The 17397-nt window shown below is 53.3% G+C and overlaps 1 protein-coding gene across 1 annotated transcript in view; it reads left to right on the top strand.

Annotated features, from left to right (window-relative positions):
- Nucleotides 1-5216: 5216 nt before the first annotated feature.
- Nucleotides 5217-17397, top strand: part of JPH3 (junctophilin 3) — an 89033-nt gene continuing 76852 nt past the window's right edge. The window contains exon 1 of the mRNA XM_087419827.1: nucleotides 5217-5850. Coding sequence (XP_087275953.1) covers nucleotides 5469-5850 — 382 coding nt within the window. The 5' untranslated portion in view covers nucleotides 5217-5468. The remainder of the gene's footprint in view (nucleotides 5851-17397) is intronic.

Genomic DNA, 17397 nt, shown 5'->3' with positions numbered 1-17397 from the left:
AGAACCCAGGTCCCCGATGCCGGGAGGGTGCTTTTCCCTATCACAAATCTATTAACGCCAACTCTTAGATCAGGATAGTCATGCAACAAGGTGTATCGTACACCGCTTGAGTGCCAGCTACTCGGGGTGTGAGAGTGAACGACACTTGTGGTTCCACTTGCATGAAGCATCCAGTCCACTCTGGTTGCTACTGCTGCATAAGAGACCCCCCCCAAAACTTAGTGGCTTAAAACAGGGTGTTATGGACTGAATGTTTGTATCCCCCAAAATTCATATGTTGAAGCCCTAACCCCCACGGTGGCTGTATTTGGAGTAAGGAAGTAATTAAGGTTAAATAAGGTCAGAAGAGTGGGGCCCGGATCCCACAGGATTGTGTCCTTATAAGAAAAGATGCCAGAGAGCTCTCTCCTTCTCTTTCTCCGCCACGTGAGGACACAGTGAGAAGGCGGCCATCTGTAAGCCAAGAAGAGGGCTCTCACTAGAACCCGACCTGGCACCCCGATCTCAGACTTCCAGCCTCCAGAACCGTGAGAAAATAAATTTCCATTGTTTAAGCCCCTCTGTCTGGGGTATTTTGTTATGGCAGCCTGAGCAGGCTGACACACAGGGCTCGGCAAACTCTTTCTGTGAAGGACAATGTGGTGAATGTTCTAGGCTTTATGGGTATGGGGTTTCTGTCGAAACCATTCAACTCTGCCCTTGTGGTGTGAAAGCAGCAGTAGACAGACGTAAACGAATGGGCGTGGTCGTGTTCCAACCAAACTTTGTTTATGAAAACAGGCAGTGAGCTGGCTTTGGCCCCAGAGCTGCGGTTTGCATGATCCCCGCCTGGCTTAACATAACAACAATAATTTATTTTGTTCAGAAACTGAAATTTTGATGGAAACAACCTAAGTGTCCATTGACGGAAGAATGGATAAAGAAAATGTGGTGTATATATATAAATATATTTTATATATATATAATGCAATATTATTTAGCCATAAAAAACAATGAAATTTTGCTATTTGTGACAACACAGATGGACCCCCTAGGACATTATGTTAAGTGAAGTCAGACAGACAAAGACAAATGCTGTATGATCTCACTTACATGTGGACTCTAAAACAAACAAACAAACAAACAACACAACCAAGCTCATAGACATAGAGGAGAGATTAGTGGTTGCCAGAGGTGGGGGTAGGAGGTGGATGAAATGGATAAAGGGAGTCAAACAGTACAAACTTCCATTTGAAGTTCCATAAAGAAGTCATAGGATGTAACGCACAGCATGGTGACTATAGTTAATAATACTGTATTGTATGTTTCAAAGTTGCTGAGAGTAAATCTTAAAAGTTCTCATTACGAGAAAAAAATTCTGTATCTATATGACGGTGACAGATGTTAACTAGACCTATTGTGGTGATCATTTCACACTACATACAAATATCAGATCATGTATGTTGTACACCTGAAACTGTTGTACACCTGAAACTAATATAATGTTGTATGTTAATTATACCTCAAGAAAAAAAGACATTAAAATGATGAGAAGGCACTGCAGGGAAAGCTCCAAGGGCTGGGTCTTGCTCCACGTGACATTAGCTGGAGGTGCCGACGGGAGCCGGGGGATCTGCTTCAAGATGGTGCACTGATACGGCTGGCTGTCGATTGGTGCTGGCTGTTGGCCGGAAGTCCAGCTGGGGCAGTGGGCTGGAGTCCCCGTCTCTCTCCTTGTGCGCCTCTCCACAGGCTGCTTGGGCTTCCTTACAGCATGGTGACTCGGTTCCAAGCTCCAGCATCCCGAGATCGAGAGGCAGAAACTCTAACCTTTGAAGTCACCAGCTGGCCCAGCTCTCAGCAGTGGGAGCATCAGCCCAAGTCTTGGGAGAGCTGTGGAATGGGAGGTGTTGGTGCAGGCATCTCACAGGTGTCGGGGTAAACACAGGCACAGACAAGAAGACAACAGGTAACTGCAGACCACAGCTTGGTTCTTGGAAGGAAACCAACAGGCTTCCATGGAAATGAAAGGGGGGCATTTCTTATACAGGGAAACTGGGAATCCTTTCTGGAGCTGAATCTGGAAAACTTCCTGGTGAGGGAAGAGGGAGCAGGCAAGGGAAAGTCAGCGCAGTGCCCCGAGGCCAGAAAGTTACGGGCTGGAGAGCCCGAAAGCCTGGGCTGGAATCCTGCTCGGTCATTATTTTTCCCTTTGGCCAGGCACCTCGCTGAGGCGGCTCCACATTGGTCTTTACAAAAGGAAAGGAGAGTGTGTAAGACCAGGTCACCTGAGGAGTGCCCATGAGATCATTAACATGAGGGGCTCACCTCAGATGGGTGCAAAGAGCCATGAAATTCCGCGTGGTGGTAGAGCTTCTTGTTTTTTCTCCCTGGTTTTTGTTTTGAAATTGCTGGGTGGTACTGTGTTTATAGCCTTGGAGAGTTTCCTCCAAAATGAAATCAATACCGCCAGCCCTACTTTACAGGAGAACCATTTTCAAATTGCACAAAATGAGTGCCTCTGATATCTGCATTTCAGAGAAGAGAGTCTGTCACTGCTGGAGCTAACCTGACGGTACATGGCTGAGGAGGGAGGGTCAGTTGGTGGGCCGGGGAGGTACTGTATTGGAATTGCCAGGGGTAAAGGGATGCGTTACCCAGAGGTAGAAGGTACTGACCAGTAATTGTTTGGAACCAATCACTATTTTCCAACAAGATCTCAGTTGCAATCCACTGCTCTTGTGAGGAAGAGCTGCTGAATCAGCAGAAAATGGGCTGGAACTAAAATGGAAGAAAGTGCAGAGTGTACAAGAGAAATGGCAATTTTACGTCAACAGTGTTGGGGGAGCAGGCAGAAGGCTGGGTGTCCCATGTAGAATCCATGCCCTTCCCTGGGGGGCTAGCCTCTTAATAACAGCACCACTTCCCACTTCTTGAGTGCTTACCATGTGCTGGGTGCCCAGCTCCTTGAATTCTCACAGCAACCTTATGGGATCTATGATTATGCCCATTTTACAGATGAGAAAAACTGAGCTCAGACATATTAAGTGACTGCCCAAAGCCATACAGCTGGCCGGCCCTGGAGGCAGGATTTGAACCTGAACCTGGTGAGGAAAGTCTGCAGTCTTTTGCCTACACATTCACAATATGTAATTTTCCATTTATATCAAACAGCCCTGAGATGCTATTTCATACCCATTTAGATTGACAAAATAAATAAATGGAAACATAATAGGAAGTCTGAAAACACCAAGTGTTGGCCAGAAAGTGGAGAACCAGAAGGGCGAGGGCCCTGCAGGCTGAGAAAGAGATCACTCCAGGTGTTCTGGAGAGCCATGTAGCAGCTTCTATTAAGTCCAAGGTGTGCTTGACCCAACCGCCCACCCCTAGGCATTCAGAGAAACCTTCCAGATAGCACAGCGGGACACCAACCAGAAGGGGCATTGAACAGTGTAACTGCAAATCACAAAGCAAAACTGGAGAGGCCCTAAATGTCCCTGCGCAGGGGGGTGGGTAAGAGGACTGCCCTCCAGGCTGGTGGCGCTTTAGAAAGGGGGCTTTTGGTGCCCAGGGCAAGGTAGAAAGTTGACTTGAACTCCTGGAGTCCGAGGAGGGGCTAGTTTTTCAGTGAGAGTCTGTTTAGCCAAAGGTGGGAACCACGCAGGCAGGAGAAGTTGCAAGCAGGGCCCCCAGCACATTAGATGCTTCAAACTGCACCTTTTCCTGCGTCCTAAATCTCAGGCTCCGTGGCCTGGCTTGCAAATCCTGGCTCCATGCGGCTACCCTGCCCGCACTCCTATTAGCTCAGACCGGTGCTCCGCATCCCTGGCTGCTGCCATTTGCCGCACACGTTCCCTGGGAGGGCTGGGAACGCGGGCTTCTGCCTGCGGATTTATAGTCCAGGAAATGCATTTTAAATCGGTCCCAGGATACTCGGATCCAGGAATCAGACACCATCTCTTGGGGGTGGGGGTAGGGGGTGGGAGTACGTGTGGAGAGAGACTTAGCAACGCGAATGGCGATCCCACTTTGCTCCCCCAAAGTGCGACCGCTGCCGGAGTGGGGGGCTACCTGTTGGCCAGGGCGCAGGGAAGGGAAGGAATTTGGGTGTCTTTACTCCAAGATGCGTGCATATGGCCAGACTTTCTCTTAATTTATGGGGAGGGGGCGTTCGCCAAATTCCTGTTTTCTGAGGCGAGCTCTCCCCTTCCTCCCACATGTGGACCCAAACTGCCTGTAAGGAAAAAAGACGGATTATTTGTCATAGGGAAAACCACCTGTGGTCTGCCTAGAGCCTCTTCAGTCAAGTCAGGGGGAGGCGTCGCGTATAGGAGCCAGGCGCGAGGGGCGAGGCAAGGGGTGGGGGAGCGGAAACTTTCCGGGCGCCCCCAGACCGCCCTGGGCCTGCTCTGCCGGGCTTCACCTCGCGGCTCCCGGGAGGGGACAGAGAGCGCTCTGGGTGCTGGGCGCCTTCCCATTACGCAATTCCTGTCCCTTTAAATCTAAGTGCTGGGAAAGGTGGGGCTGTGGCTCCCTAGCTGGACCCCTATTTCCAGACCGGCCCCGGCAAGGGGGGCAGTCGGGCGGGCGGGAGCGCCGGCTGTGGGGTGCGGGAGGGCGGGGCGCCCGGGGGCCCCGCCCGCGCCCCGCGCCCTCCGCCAGGCCGGGCAGCGCCCCTCTCCAGGCCGCCCGCGCGCTCGGGGCGGGGGCCGGGGCCGGGGCGCGCGGGCGGGCGGGGTGCGGGAGGCGGGGCGGGGGCGCGCGGGGGCGCGGGCGGGCGGGGTGCGGGCGCGCGCCGCGTCGGCCCGAGCGCGCGAGCCGGGCCCAGAGCGCACGCCGCCGCCGCCGCCGCCGCCGCCGCCGCCGCCTCCCGACCCGCCGCATTGCTGCTGCCGCCGCCGCCGCCCCGGCCCGGCCCGGCCCGCGGCCCCCAATATGGTGCAGCCGCCCGCGCCACCGCCCGTGCCGCCGCCGCCCGCGGGCCCCGCCGCCGCCCTCGGGCGCCCGCAGCGCGGCAGCCGCAGGTGAGGGGCTGCGCCCTGGGCCTGAGTCGCCCGCCCGTCCGGCCTGCGCGGCCAGCCCCGGGCGGGCTCGCCTCCGAGGGGCACTTGCCGCTGAGGTGGAGCCGCTGGCACCACACGCTCCTGCTCCTGCCCCCTCCCTCCCCCTCCCCTCCCTCCCCTCCCCTCCACTCCCCTCCCCCCTCCTACCCTCCGGTCCTGTCTCCAGCGGGAGCGCGAGACGCTGGTCAGGCTCCGCGGCGCAGCTCGAAAATGAATAATCGCCCCCAATTGACTTAAATTCCACCGAAGCCGGCGCCGCGGCCGCCGCCGCTGGGGATCTGCTCGCTGTTTTTTGCTTTCTTCATTCTTCCTAAAAAAAAAAAAGCAAAACAAAACCAGCCAGCCAGCCAACCAGGAATCCGGTTTGTTGATCGCCTTATTTTTTTTTTTTCACCGTTTGCGGGATTTGCAAACCGAGTTACATGCATGTCCAGTGGGGGTAGGTTTAATTTTGACGATGGAGGGTCCTACTGTGGAGGCTGGGAGGACGGCAAGGCGCACGGCCATGGCGTCTGCACCGGCCCCAAGGGCCAAGGCGAATACAGCGGCTCGTGGAGCCACGGCTTCGAGGTGCTGGGCGTCTACACCTGGCCCAGTGGCAACACGTACCAGGGCACCTGGGCGCAGGGCAAGCGCCACGGCATCGGCCTGGAGAGCAAGGGGAAGTGGGTGTACAAGGGCGAGTGGACGCACGGATTTAAGGGGCGCTACGGGGTGCGGGAGTGCACGGGCAACGGAGCCAAGTACGAAGGGACCTGGAGCAACGGGCTGCAGGACGGCTACGGCACCGAGACCTACTCGGATGGCGGTAGGTGCGCCCGTGCGGGCGGCCGGGACGGGGGCTGGGCCGAGGGGCACCTTCTTCTCTTGCCTCTTCTGTTTATCTCTGGGGAAGTTGAGATTCTCCCTCCAGCGGGGCTGGGGGCACCTGGGGCTTTTCCTGGGGCTCCCTGGAGGCCACAGCAGCCCTGGCTACAGGTTGCCCCACTGCCTGGTGGGGGACAGCGCCCCTGTGCCAGCTGAAAGGTATTGGGGGCTTTCCAGGAGCAGAGTCAGGCCTGGGAGCCCCGGAGCTGAGCAGAGTGTCAGTGCATCATCCGAGAGCAGGCCAGAGACCTACTGGAAAGGCCAGACTGGGCCCAGGGCCTCCTCTGGGACGCGCCAAGGGCCAGGGGGCCTGGCAGAGGGCCCCCTCCCCTTGTTGGCAGAGCTCCCTTGGTGCTGGCCTTCTGGAGTCAGGCCCCAGCTCTGCTTCTTGATTTCATGCGATGCCTAAGGGCCTCCCTTAGTCCTGATCAACCCAAGCCAAGGGAAGGGAGCAACTGGAAGAGCTAGAGGCGGGGGCCGTGACCCCACACCAACACAGCAAGGCAGTGAACTTCTGGGTGGTTGGATGCGCAGCCAGCTCTGCTGGAGCAGGCTGCTGGGGGAGGGAGGGAGGGAGGCCCATCTGTTTAGTGAGAGCCCAGGAATCTCGCCTTTCAGCGGCTGAATCATTTTCACCGTTAGTTTAGGGAATGCTCTGTGCCTTCATTCTAAGATGCCACCACAGTCAGGGCTGATCTGCTGCCGGAAGCCGGCGAGCTGCCCGCACGCCCGTTGCTGCTGTAAGATGGTTTCTGTGCAGGAAGCCTTGGCCGGCTTTGCAGCTGCCCCCTGTCCCAGACACTCCAGTGTCCACTCCTCAGTGCGTCTGACAGCCATAGAGCATTTACTGTTCCTGGAAGCCAGACCCCAAGCAAACCTGCCCTCCACTTGCCCCCTCCCCCATCTAGGAGCTCATCCTCGGAAGTGGCTCCATGCCTCCCTCTTGGCGGCTTGGTAATTTTTCAGGCATGGATGCCTGGGAAAGGACTGGGGCACAGCAGTGACTTGTGTGCTTCTGCTGGGCATAAAAATCATGAGCGTATGTGTGATCTTCTCCCTGCCTGCTCGCTGCTTCCAAGTCGCGTGAAGCAAGTGCTCAACACCTGCTCCTCGGCCACGTCCAGGAGTGATGGAGGGCTAGAGAGTAATTATTATTTTGGCTTATGCAACTGAAAGGCAGGGTTCATTATTACTCAAAGGGGAGGAGGCGTGGGGGGGGGGTCAGTTAATTATATAATGTTCCTGCCTGTCAAAGCCGTGCCCAGCCCCATCCCAGGCGGCCTCTTCTGTGCTGTTGTTGTTTTCATGGGGCGGGTTGGAGAGCTTCCCTGACCCCGGGGCGCCGGGGCGGCAGAGCAGACGGCCCTCCCTGGGTTCCAGGCCGTGGGCGTGTGCGCGCGCGCAGGTGCCGGCAAGGCAAGGCCCGGGCAGCAGATGTAGGTGGCTGAGGTGGGCGGCTGAGCAGCCTGGTACTCCTACCTGGGCTGTTTGGGAGTCCAGGGGTAGTTGCCTCCCCAGGGCTCTGTCTAGGCTGCTCTGCAGGTCTGTCCCTCCAGAGGTGCTCCCAGTGGTGTCCGAGCCAGGAGAGCAGCTTCATGGTCTTGTGCAGGCCGGCGTCACATAGGAGCATGGGGAGGAGAGGAGCCAGGCCCCTTTCTCTGGAAACTTCCCAGAATATCTAACAGTGAGGTCTAGCACCCCAGTCTGCCTGCCTTCCCTGGACAGAATTCTGTCCTTCATTCACCAGATATCTACTGATTGTCTACGATGAGCAGGTGCCCTGGGCTCTAGGAAGAGAGCAGTGATCAGAGCAGGCAAAAATCTTTGTCTTCATGGAGCTTCCATTTTAGAGGGAAGGTGATTACATTGCGGTTACTCTGGGGAAGAGAATATCTGATTTAGTGGCTGGCCATAAGTTTAGGGTCTGACATGTTGTAAGAAATGCTTCTTTTATTGCATCAATGTCCTTGGGTCTTTATCTGCCATCCAACTGGCTATGCAGTGTTCCGGTCCCTAAAGCACTTTCCCTCTGCATTGTCATGTTTGAGTCTCCCACGATGGAAAGGAGGGGATCGTGTCCATTTTACAGGTGAGGCCAGTGAGGCCCAGGAGCCTGTGTGACAGGCAGGGCCCCCATCCTTTGATGGCAGAGTCGAGAGTTTGAGCCCTGATCTGTCTGGGGCCAAGCTCCCTTTCTCCCACATCATACTGCCTGTACGCCAACTGAGGCAGACACACAGATGCAGGGCCCCAGGGCTGACTGCTCCCTTTTGGTCGGCGACGTGACATGATGGAAAGCCAAAGTGACCCTTCTGGCCTGGGATAACCAGGTCCAGATGTCTGGGGCCACTTTTCTGGAACATGGTCCCCTCTTCTAATTAGGAAGGAGGTGACTGTTGAGAATGCGTGCCCGCAAGCGGTCTATCAAGTGAGCAGAGCCAGAGTGGGGTGTCATCATCCACCAGAACAGAGCAGTGAGTGTCGATGCCTTCCCCCAATTCCGCTGGTGGGCGGTGAGAGGTCACGCTTCAGAGAGGGCAAGCAGACCCTCAATGAGGTAATGGTCTTGACTCCAGTGCGACTTTCCCTTTGCACAAGGGGTGGAATGTCGGGCAGACAACAGCAAAGCTTCCAAACTTCAGCCCAGCTCCGGGTGCTGATTTGGGGAAACAGCGATTTCCATGAATAACATATAGACGGCAGATGTGTTCTACATGTAGCTGGGATTGGTATGGAATCCATTTCAACTGGGGATGCTTCTGCCAACTCCTCCCCCTCCAGGTTCATCCCCTCCTGAGCACAAGGCAGGCACGGCTCATTGAAGTGAGCTGAGTGGCTTACACAGTCTGTCGGGTGACCCCACGGAGATGGTGAGGTGGGGTCGTGGGGTGGCAGGAGCACATGCTGTGGAGTTGACAACTGTTGGGCTTGAATCCTGGCTGTGCCTTTGCTCCGCTCTGTGACCTTGGGCAAGTTACTTAACCTCTCTGAGCTTCTGTTTCTTCATCTGTACAAAGGGCTGCTGATGATATCTGTGGAGTAGGTGGGGATTAACTGAGGTGGTGTACACCCATGGCTATGTCAGGAATATAGTAAACATTTGTTATTGTTTATCACTATTTTATTATTACAGTTCACAAGCAATAAATGTCACTTATAATGATCATTATTAGAACCAATAGCCAGACATGATAATGATGATAATGAAAATGGTAAGAAATATTAAGTAATATTAAACACTTACTGTGGGCCAGGCATGCGGCAGGTGTTGGCATGAATTATAGCACTTAATTCCTGTACCTCTCCAGCGCTGGTTTTCTCTCTCCTCCCATTTGCCACATTGGGAAGCGGAGGCTCAGAGAAGCAGACTTGGCTGATGAGCACTGAGCGGCACCAGGATTCACGCTCAGGACAACGATTGCAGACCTGTGGTTTTGTGTGGAACACCTCTCTTTAAACTCCCTTGTGCAAAACTGCCTCCCTGCTCCTTCCTCTTCCTCCACACGATTCTCTTCTGGGAGCAAGCAGCCCCAAGCTGTAGGCAAATGCACACACAGACCCCCACACACTGCCCGCCTCCAGTCCCCCTGAGACGCGCTGCCTCTTCTCCACTGGCTGGACCCCTGTGCTTTGCTGCACAGGTAAATATTTCCTCCCGAGTACCGTGTATACAGGACATCTTGGACCAAAAGTTACCCCCCCACAAATAAACCCTCCCACACCCTGAGAGATATGAGTCATGTCACACACCCAGCCTCTCCCCCTCATACACAGATTCCGTTCACCGGCCCAGATCCCTCAGCCCACACAAATCACACACGCCCACAGTCAGAATTCAGATCCCCCTGCGCCTGCGCACACACGCGCACAATACACCTGTCACCCAGAGATGTTCTCCACCCCATCCCCCCAAACGCAGCCACTTGTGCCCTCCCAACTCTGCTCACCAAGTACTCCCAACCCCAACCCCTACCGATTCCTGCTCCTGAGAAGCATTACCCCGTGTGGGAGAGTGCCAGCCCTGAGGGAGGGCTCAGATCACAGATGGAGCCGGACGCTTCGTTTCCACTTTAGATACAACTTTATGCAGTGAAGTCCCCTTTTAAGGGGGAAAAACCCTCATCCAGACAAAATGAGTGACCACTGGGCATATTTTTGGTCATGAATATGTGAAAGTAAACTCTTTTTTTAAATCCAAATGCCCAGGTTAGGAGGCAGCAGGCCCATCAACTCAGATATTCTAGCTGTTACACCAATAGGAACTCATTTCAGAGACAAAAGAAGCACTCAGCTATTGGAGGCAAACGCGCATCTCCTCAGAGACTCTCTTGCAGCCACTTTGGGGAGGGAGAAGGCTCCACGAGGTGAAAGGAGAAACAAAAAGCAAATAACTAGTTCTTTGTTGCCAATACTAGCTGAGAAAGAAGTGCTATTGAAGACTCCCCTCGCCCAGCGCAGCCCTGCAGCGGTGTGACGTGCTTTGTATTAGGAAGCTGGGAAGGAGCTGAGGATCAGCGCCCTCCGAAAATAGCCATCTCCCGGCTAGTTAGTGGTAGTCCTAGCTGACGTTACCAGTGAATGCAGCGAACCTGAGGGCAGAGGGGACAGTGGGCCCATCTTTTCTGAGGACACCCAGCTAGAGAGAGGAAGACCCCGGAAAAACAAAGGCTAGTGGTGGCTATAGGGGAAGGGCCAGGAGCTGCTGCTATTTTTCTTCAAGGCTCTTTTTCTTCCTCAATTTCCCCTAGGCCTCCACCACTCTAAAGATAACTAGCTGTCAACTATGAGCTGACAATTCTGTATGTAACACTCATTGTGTCATTAGATGATGACAAGATATTTAGATTTATGAGTAGAAAAAAGGGTGATGTTTGTTTGAATTTTCCACAATGGTCCGGCCAGTCTTGGATCAGCTGCTCCCCCAGTTTGTAGTTTCCTGGCTTGTGAGAGGTCATGTGGCTTGTGAAGGCCGGCGCTGCACGGGTCCTGGCTTTGCCACAGACAGGCTCTGTGGACTAGAGCAAGGAGCTCTCTTGGGTCCAAGGTGTCTTTTAGGAGGAGAGAGGAGTGGTATGTTCAGCACCCTGGAGAGCGCCCCACACACACTGCCTGGGCTGTCTGATGGCCAGCTTTGCTCTAATTCCCTCCAGGCCACCTCTTCCAGCTAAACCGCATCTCCTTGCCCGTGACCGCCTGGCCCTGACCCCCCAGCACACTCGGCCATCAGAAGTTTGCCTGCTCCCGCTCTGTCAGTGTGTGGATTCCATCCTCCAGGAAACACCACCACTGGGGGAGGGTTTGCCTATTTTTTACCCAATCCTGTCAGTTTTTCTAAAATAGGTGAGTGCCTTCTAGGTGTCTCTTGGTGACCTGAGAGAAATCTCGTAGCTGTTGGCGGTGGGTTTGGGGTGGGTTCTTACTGAGACTGGTAGAAGTCACTCTGAAGGGCTTCGAGTGGTGTGTGCTCAGTTCCCACGGAGCTGACAGGTTACAAGAGCAGAACCACAGGCAGCAGCCAAAGAAAGACTGTTTTGCCACCGTTCTCCTTAAATCAGCATCAATGGATTAGTCATCTAGACCAGCTCTACCCAATCCAGTGGCCACTGGCCACGTGTGGCTATTTGAATTTAAATTTAAATGAATTACAATGAAGTAAAATTTAGAATTTCAGTGCCTCAGTCACACTAGCCACATTTCAAGTGCTCAATAGCCACATGTGACTAGTGGCTACCTTATTGGACAGTGCAGAGACAGAATATTTCCATTGTCATGGAAGGTTCTCTTGGATGCACTGGCGTGGAGTGTAAGCGTCATGCAGGAAGGGCTGTGTGTCTGTGCCTATCACTACTTTGTGTTGAGGGACTAAAATGGTGCCGGCATACAGTGGTCACTCAATAAATATTTGTGGAATGAGTGAACTGTGCAAATGCAGTAGTATTTGGTAACTTCATTCACCATCATCATTTCACCCATCCATCTCATTGCAAGAACTTAGAACTGGACATAGACTGTTCAAGGAGAGTTTGAACCCTCTCTCTAAAGTGTCACTGTTATGATCCCCTGATCAGTTTTGTTACGTTATTGGCTCTGTCGTTGTTCATAAGAGACTGGGCAGTGTTTTACATAAGTAAGAGGGATGGTGTTGAGTACAGTGAATAATAGAGTGATGACGTTCTAATGCTGTGAAGCAATCATGACCAGGGGACAGTTCGGAGCACTATTTCATGAGCAGTGTTCATTGCAAAGTGCTAGCAAAGACAATCAGAAAAATAAGTTCCTTTTCATCTACCCACTTTCTAACTGTTTCTTTACTGCCACCTCTTCCTCGGCTTGATCCGTTCAGTCATTTGAGAAGCATTTACTGAGTTCCTACTATGTTCAAGATGCAAAGACAGAAAGCTCAGGTGCAACTTCAGAATCCACCTGGATATATTGCTGAGCACTGACTCTGTGTCTAGTCCATTTGGGGCTGGTGTAACAAAAAACCACAGCCTGGGTGGTTTAAACAAAAAACATTTGTTTCTCGTGGTTCTGGAGGGTGGGAAGTCCAAGATCAAGGCTCTGACAGATTCGTTGTTTGGTGAGGGGGTTGTAGACTGCCAACTTCTCTCTGTGTCCTCATGTGGTGGAAGGGGCCAGGGAGCTCTCTGGGGTCTCTTTTGTAAGGGCACTAATCCCATTCACAAAGGCCCCACCCTCATAACCTAATCACCTCCCAAAGGCCCCACCTCCTAATACCATTACATTGGGGGTTAGGTTTCAACATACGGATTTTAGGGGAGACACACGCAGTCTATAGCACTATGTAGTGTGTAGTTTATGGTAATGTAGGGGACTGGAAAAAAAGAAACAAATCAAAAATAAAATACAAGAAATAGGATGATGTGACTTCTACCAAAAAGAAAATGCAGTCTGGATGCAAAACTAAAACATGTGAAATATTTAGGGGTTTCTCATGCCAGACTTTGGGGATCCTGCATGGGAATACTGCAGGTGAGAGTTCTGAGATGGGAAGGGGGAGATGTGTGTGTCCTTGAGGGAGTAGCAGAGGCGTCCCAGCAGAGGGGACACCTGAGTTGAGTGTGAGTGACAGGTATTAGGGTGGCCGTTCCCCCATGACTGAAGTTGCTGACTTTGAAGGAGACGTGTCCTCAGCTTCAGTCTTATCATCTCTGTGATCGAGTGAGAACACTTGCTCCCTCTCAATGTGTGCCATCTTCTGCCTTCCCAGGAATGTCACAGCTGTGGATTGGGACCCAGGGAGGGCTCCCTGCTGCTTTTGGAGACCCCCAAAAGAATCGAGGGTCAGTCTGCTGCTGGTGGCACAGAAATTGGGCAGAGTGTTGGCCTGTCACTGTCTCTTACTCTAGGCCAGTGCTCCCTACACTTGAGCGTGTATCAGAGCCACCTGAAAGGCATGTTAACACAGATTGCTGGCCCACCCCTGAATTTCTGGGCCTGAGATGTCACCCAAGGATTTACATTTCTTACAAGTTTCAGATGATGCTGATGCTGCTGTTTTGGGGACCCCAACTTTAGAACCATGGATCTAGGCTAGTGCCCCTTAACCCTGGCTGCATAGTAGAATCACCAGGCATGGTCCCCTGGGAGACTGTTATAATGCAGAATCTCAGGCCCCCACAGACCTCCAGGGTCAGAATCCGCGTGTTTGCGGGATGCCCAGGCAGTTCGAGAGTGGGAAGCACCGCTGTAGCACACCAGTTCCAACCTCAGCTGTGCATGGAGTCATCTGGGTGCTTCGAAAAATGCTGATGGCCAGGCCCCACCCAGAGATGCTAGCTGAGGTGGTCTGGGTGCAGCCTGACATTGGGATTTTTTTTTAAACTGTCCAGCTGATTCTGATGCGCAGCTCAGGCTGAGGACCACTTGTCTAGAGCAGCCTCAGCTGCATGTCGGAATCACTGGGAGAGCTTCGATGAGGGACGTGTGCTGGGCTTCCATCCAACGCCACTCTAGCCAGGATGCTGGAGGGTGGCATCTTGGCCTGGGGATGTGATAAAAGCTGGAAGGCCAAGAGTTGCTGCTCTGGCAAGAGTTTTTCAAACTCTAGGTCAAGTGGCTCATGAAATAGATGTTGTGCTTTATTTAATAAAATAAAATGTCTCGTTTTAACTGTCCTCATCCCTGAGGCAGAGGCCAACTGGGAGGGGGACAGGTGCTTCTCCAGGTGTGGGCCTCAGGACCACCTGCATAGGGTGGCACTGTTATGTTTCTGCCTCTGTCAGAACGTGGCCTTCTCCTCTGTGTCTGTGCCCTTTCCTCTTCTGTTTCTTACAAGGACATGTGTCATTGGATTTAGGGCCCAGCCAAAATCCAGGATGATCTCATTTCAAGACCTTTAACTTCATTGCATCTGCAAAGACCCTTTTTCCAAATAAAGGCACATTCACAGGTACCAGGGGTTAGGACGTGGACATGTCTTTTTGGGGGACACAGTTCAACCCACTACAATGTCTTATAGATTTCAGTTTCAAAGTGCTCCTAAGCACATACTTGATAACGTAGAAACCCAAAGCCAGGGAGATTCCTTCCAAAGGATAGTCACAGTTTTGAACATCTGCTTTGTTCTGAGTACTGGGCTGTGTACTTTACCATAAATGTTATTTCTTTTATTCCTTAAAACTATGCTTTGAGGTAAGCCATGTGCTCCCATTTAAGAGATGACAAAAGTGAGGCTTTCAGGGGTACGTGGCTTGATAAGGTCATGTGGCTGGTGGGCAGCGGGGCTCCACTGGCCCCAGAGCTGTCTGCAGCACCCAGTGATGGAGCAATCATTTCAGCCACCCCCTTGCTTTACAGATGGGGGCGCTGAGGCCCATGGAGGAGCCTGGGCTCCTTGCCCACGGCCTCGCAGCAAAGCAGAGGCAGAGAAGGCTGACACCATGTGGGGCCTTCTGCGCCAGGCCCGCGGGAGGCCTTTGCCCAGTAACTCTTACACTTGTGGTTTCTCCCAGACCCCTCTGTGAGTGTGATGAAGCTGTGGGTCTTCTCTCGGGACCCGTGGAAGTCCCTGCACACAGGCGATGTTTTGTGGACCCTTCTGGGAGTTCACAGATTCCCTGAAACTTATCCTTGAACCCCAGGGTAAGAACCCTTCCTTTCTCTACGGGTGCCGAGACATGCCCAGCTTGATGGTCATTGAGCATAGCGAGCAGGAAACGGGAGGAACGCCAGAGCCAGGGCCCTCCCGCAGCCTGAGAACCCGGCGCCCTCCCGTGGCCTGAGAACCCAGCATGTTCCTGCGGGTCTGAGAATCCAAAACGAAGACCAGGAGCATGTAGAGTGGAAAATGCTGAAGCAGGGATTCAACCACCTGTGGTCACCGGTCCGAGTCATCTGACACGATCTCCCTGGACAGGATCCCCAGAAGAGAGCCCAGGAGTCTACAAGAGGATCACACACCTGGGCCATCTTATGCAGCTGGTCCTGAGGACCACACCTGTAGAAGCACCTGTCCCCCTCCCAGTCTGCCTTGGCCTCAAGGGCGAGGACGGGTAAAATGAGACATTTCAAGGCCGAGGTGGTGGCAGTCTTACTGTTGGGAGACCCGGGAGGGAGTTTCAGTTGGGAGGGTTTCAGGTACTAAGGGAAGCCAGGAGGGCCCTCCCGGGAGTAGCAGGTGGGGCCTACCTGGTGGGCAGGGATCACACACCACTGCAGGTTTCATGGGGGGCTGGTTGTAGAAGCAAAGCCAGGGGGCCATGAGCTGGCGCCCTGTGCCTACTTGGGGACCGTCCAGCCAACCTTTGTGCATAATCTTTTTGTGGCCACGCCCTTGGCTGTTTGGTTGCTTTCTGGTGGGTTCAGAGGCCTGGCTGCTTGTGGGTGGCTCTGGCTAAAAAAGGCAATGTAATCGTGCATCACTTAACGACGAGGACATGTTCTGAGAAATGTGTCCTTAGGCAGTATTGTCATGCGAACATCACAGAGTGCATTTACACACCTGGATGGTACAACATCCTACATACCTAGGCTGTATGGTACTCATCTTATGGGACCCTGTCATATATGCGGTCTGTCGTTGACCGATATGTCATTATGCAGTACAGGACTGTAGTTGAAATGCAGTTTGGTGAGGATGGTGTGGGATAAACTGTGGGTTTGCCAGGTGTGGGGCACCCCTCCTCTGACCCCCATGGCGCCTCCAGGCCCTCCGTTAGTGCACAAGCTCCCGTGCACTGTTAAACTGGCTTCCATGGCTGTCTCCTGCCCTTGGACTGGAAGCTCCGGGAGGACAAGAGACAGGGTCTGGTGGGTTCCTCACTGTGGCCGCACGTCGGGGGGAGCTCCAGAAGTCATGGTTGGATGATGAATGAATGGCAGATCAGCAGAGAGCTGGAGGACATGAGGGGCCAGTTGTGGAGAGTGGGAGAAGGAGGTGCAGGGAGGGCCAAGAGTATATTCAAAGGCCCAGAGGCCGGGGCAGGCACGGCTTCAGTTTAGAGAACTGAAGGGAGAGGTGTGTGGCTGCAGCAGGGAGATGTCTGAGCACAGCTTCCAGGCCATGGGAGGGACTTTGGGTTTTGTCTGGAAGCCGGGGAAGGGCACCGGACGATTTAAGCAGGGCAGTAATGCTGTCTGTGTTTGTGTTATTGTAATTAAACCTTTTATTTCGAGATGATCATAGATTCACATGCAGTTGTGAGAATCATACAGAGAGACCCCCTGCACCCTCTGCCCAGTTTCCCGCAATGGTAACATCTTGCAAACTCCAGTTCAGTGTTACAGCCAGGATGTTGACACTGATACAGTCAGATACAGAACCTTCCGTCACCACAAGGATCGCTGTGTCGTCCTTTCATAGCTGTGCCCACCCCCCTCTCACCCCTGTGTCTCCTCAGCCCCTGGCAACCACAGATCTTCTCTCCATCTCTAACATTTTCTCATTTCAAAAACGTTCTATAAATGGAATCATACGGCATGTAATCTTTTGGGATTTTTCCCTCACTGTAATTCTCTGGAGATCCATCCAGGTCACTGCTCTATCAATAGTTCATTCCTTTTTGTTGCTGACTAGTACTCCATGGTGGGTTGGACCAGGGTTTGTTTAACCATTCACCTGTGGAGGGCATCGGGGTATTTCCCTTTGGGGCTGTTGTGAATGCAGCTGCTACAAACTGTCATGGACAGGTTTCTGCGGGAACAGACGTCTTCGTTTGTCTGGGATAAATGCGTGGGAGTGCAGTTGCTGGGCTGTGTGGTAGTTGTACGGTTGTGTTTGCATAAGTGCTCTGGCTGCTGGATGGCGAAGGAAATGGGGGCTAGACTAGAAGCTGGGGGCCCCGGGAGGGCATGCAGGTGTCCAGGGGAGAGGGGATGATGGCCTGGATCTGGGCGGGGCAGTGGGTTGGGGAGAACCAGAACCCTAAGAATTTGGAGGTGGGCGGAGTCCAGGACAGCCAGCTCCCATGTAAGACAGAGGGGACCCTAGGCAAGGAGTGGTGTGGGGCCAAAGGTCGCATTTGGA

Source organism: Ceratotherium simum, chromosome 30 (genome assembly GCF_057802395.1).
Source record: "Ceratotherium simum simum isolate JZ-2026a chromosome 30, ASM5780239v1, whole genome shotgun sequence".
Lineage (NCBI taxonomy): Eukaryota > Metazoa > Chordata > Mammalia > Perissodactyla > Rhinocerotidae > Ceratotherium > Ceratotherium simum.
This window is presented reverse-complemented; position numbering and strand designations above follow the sequence as displayed.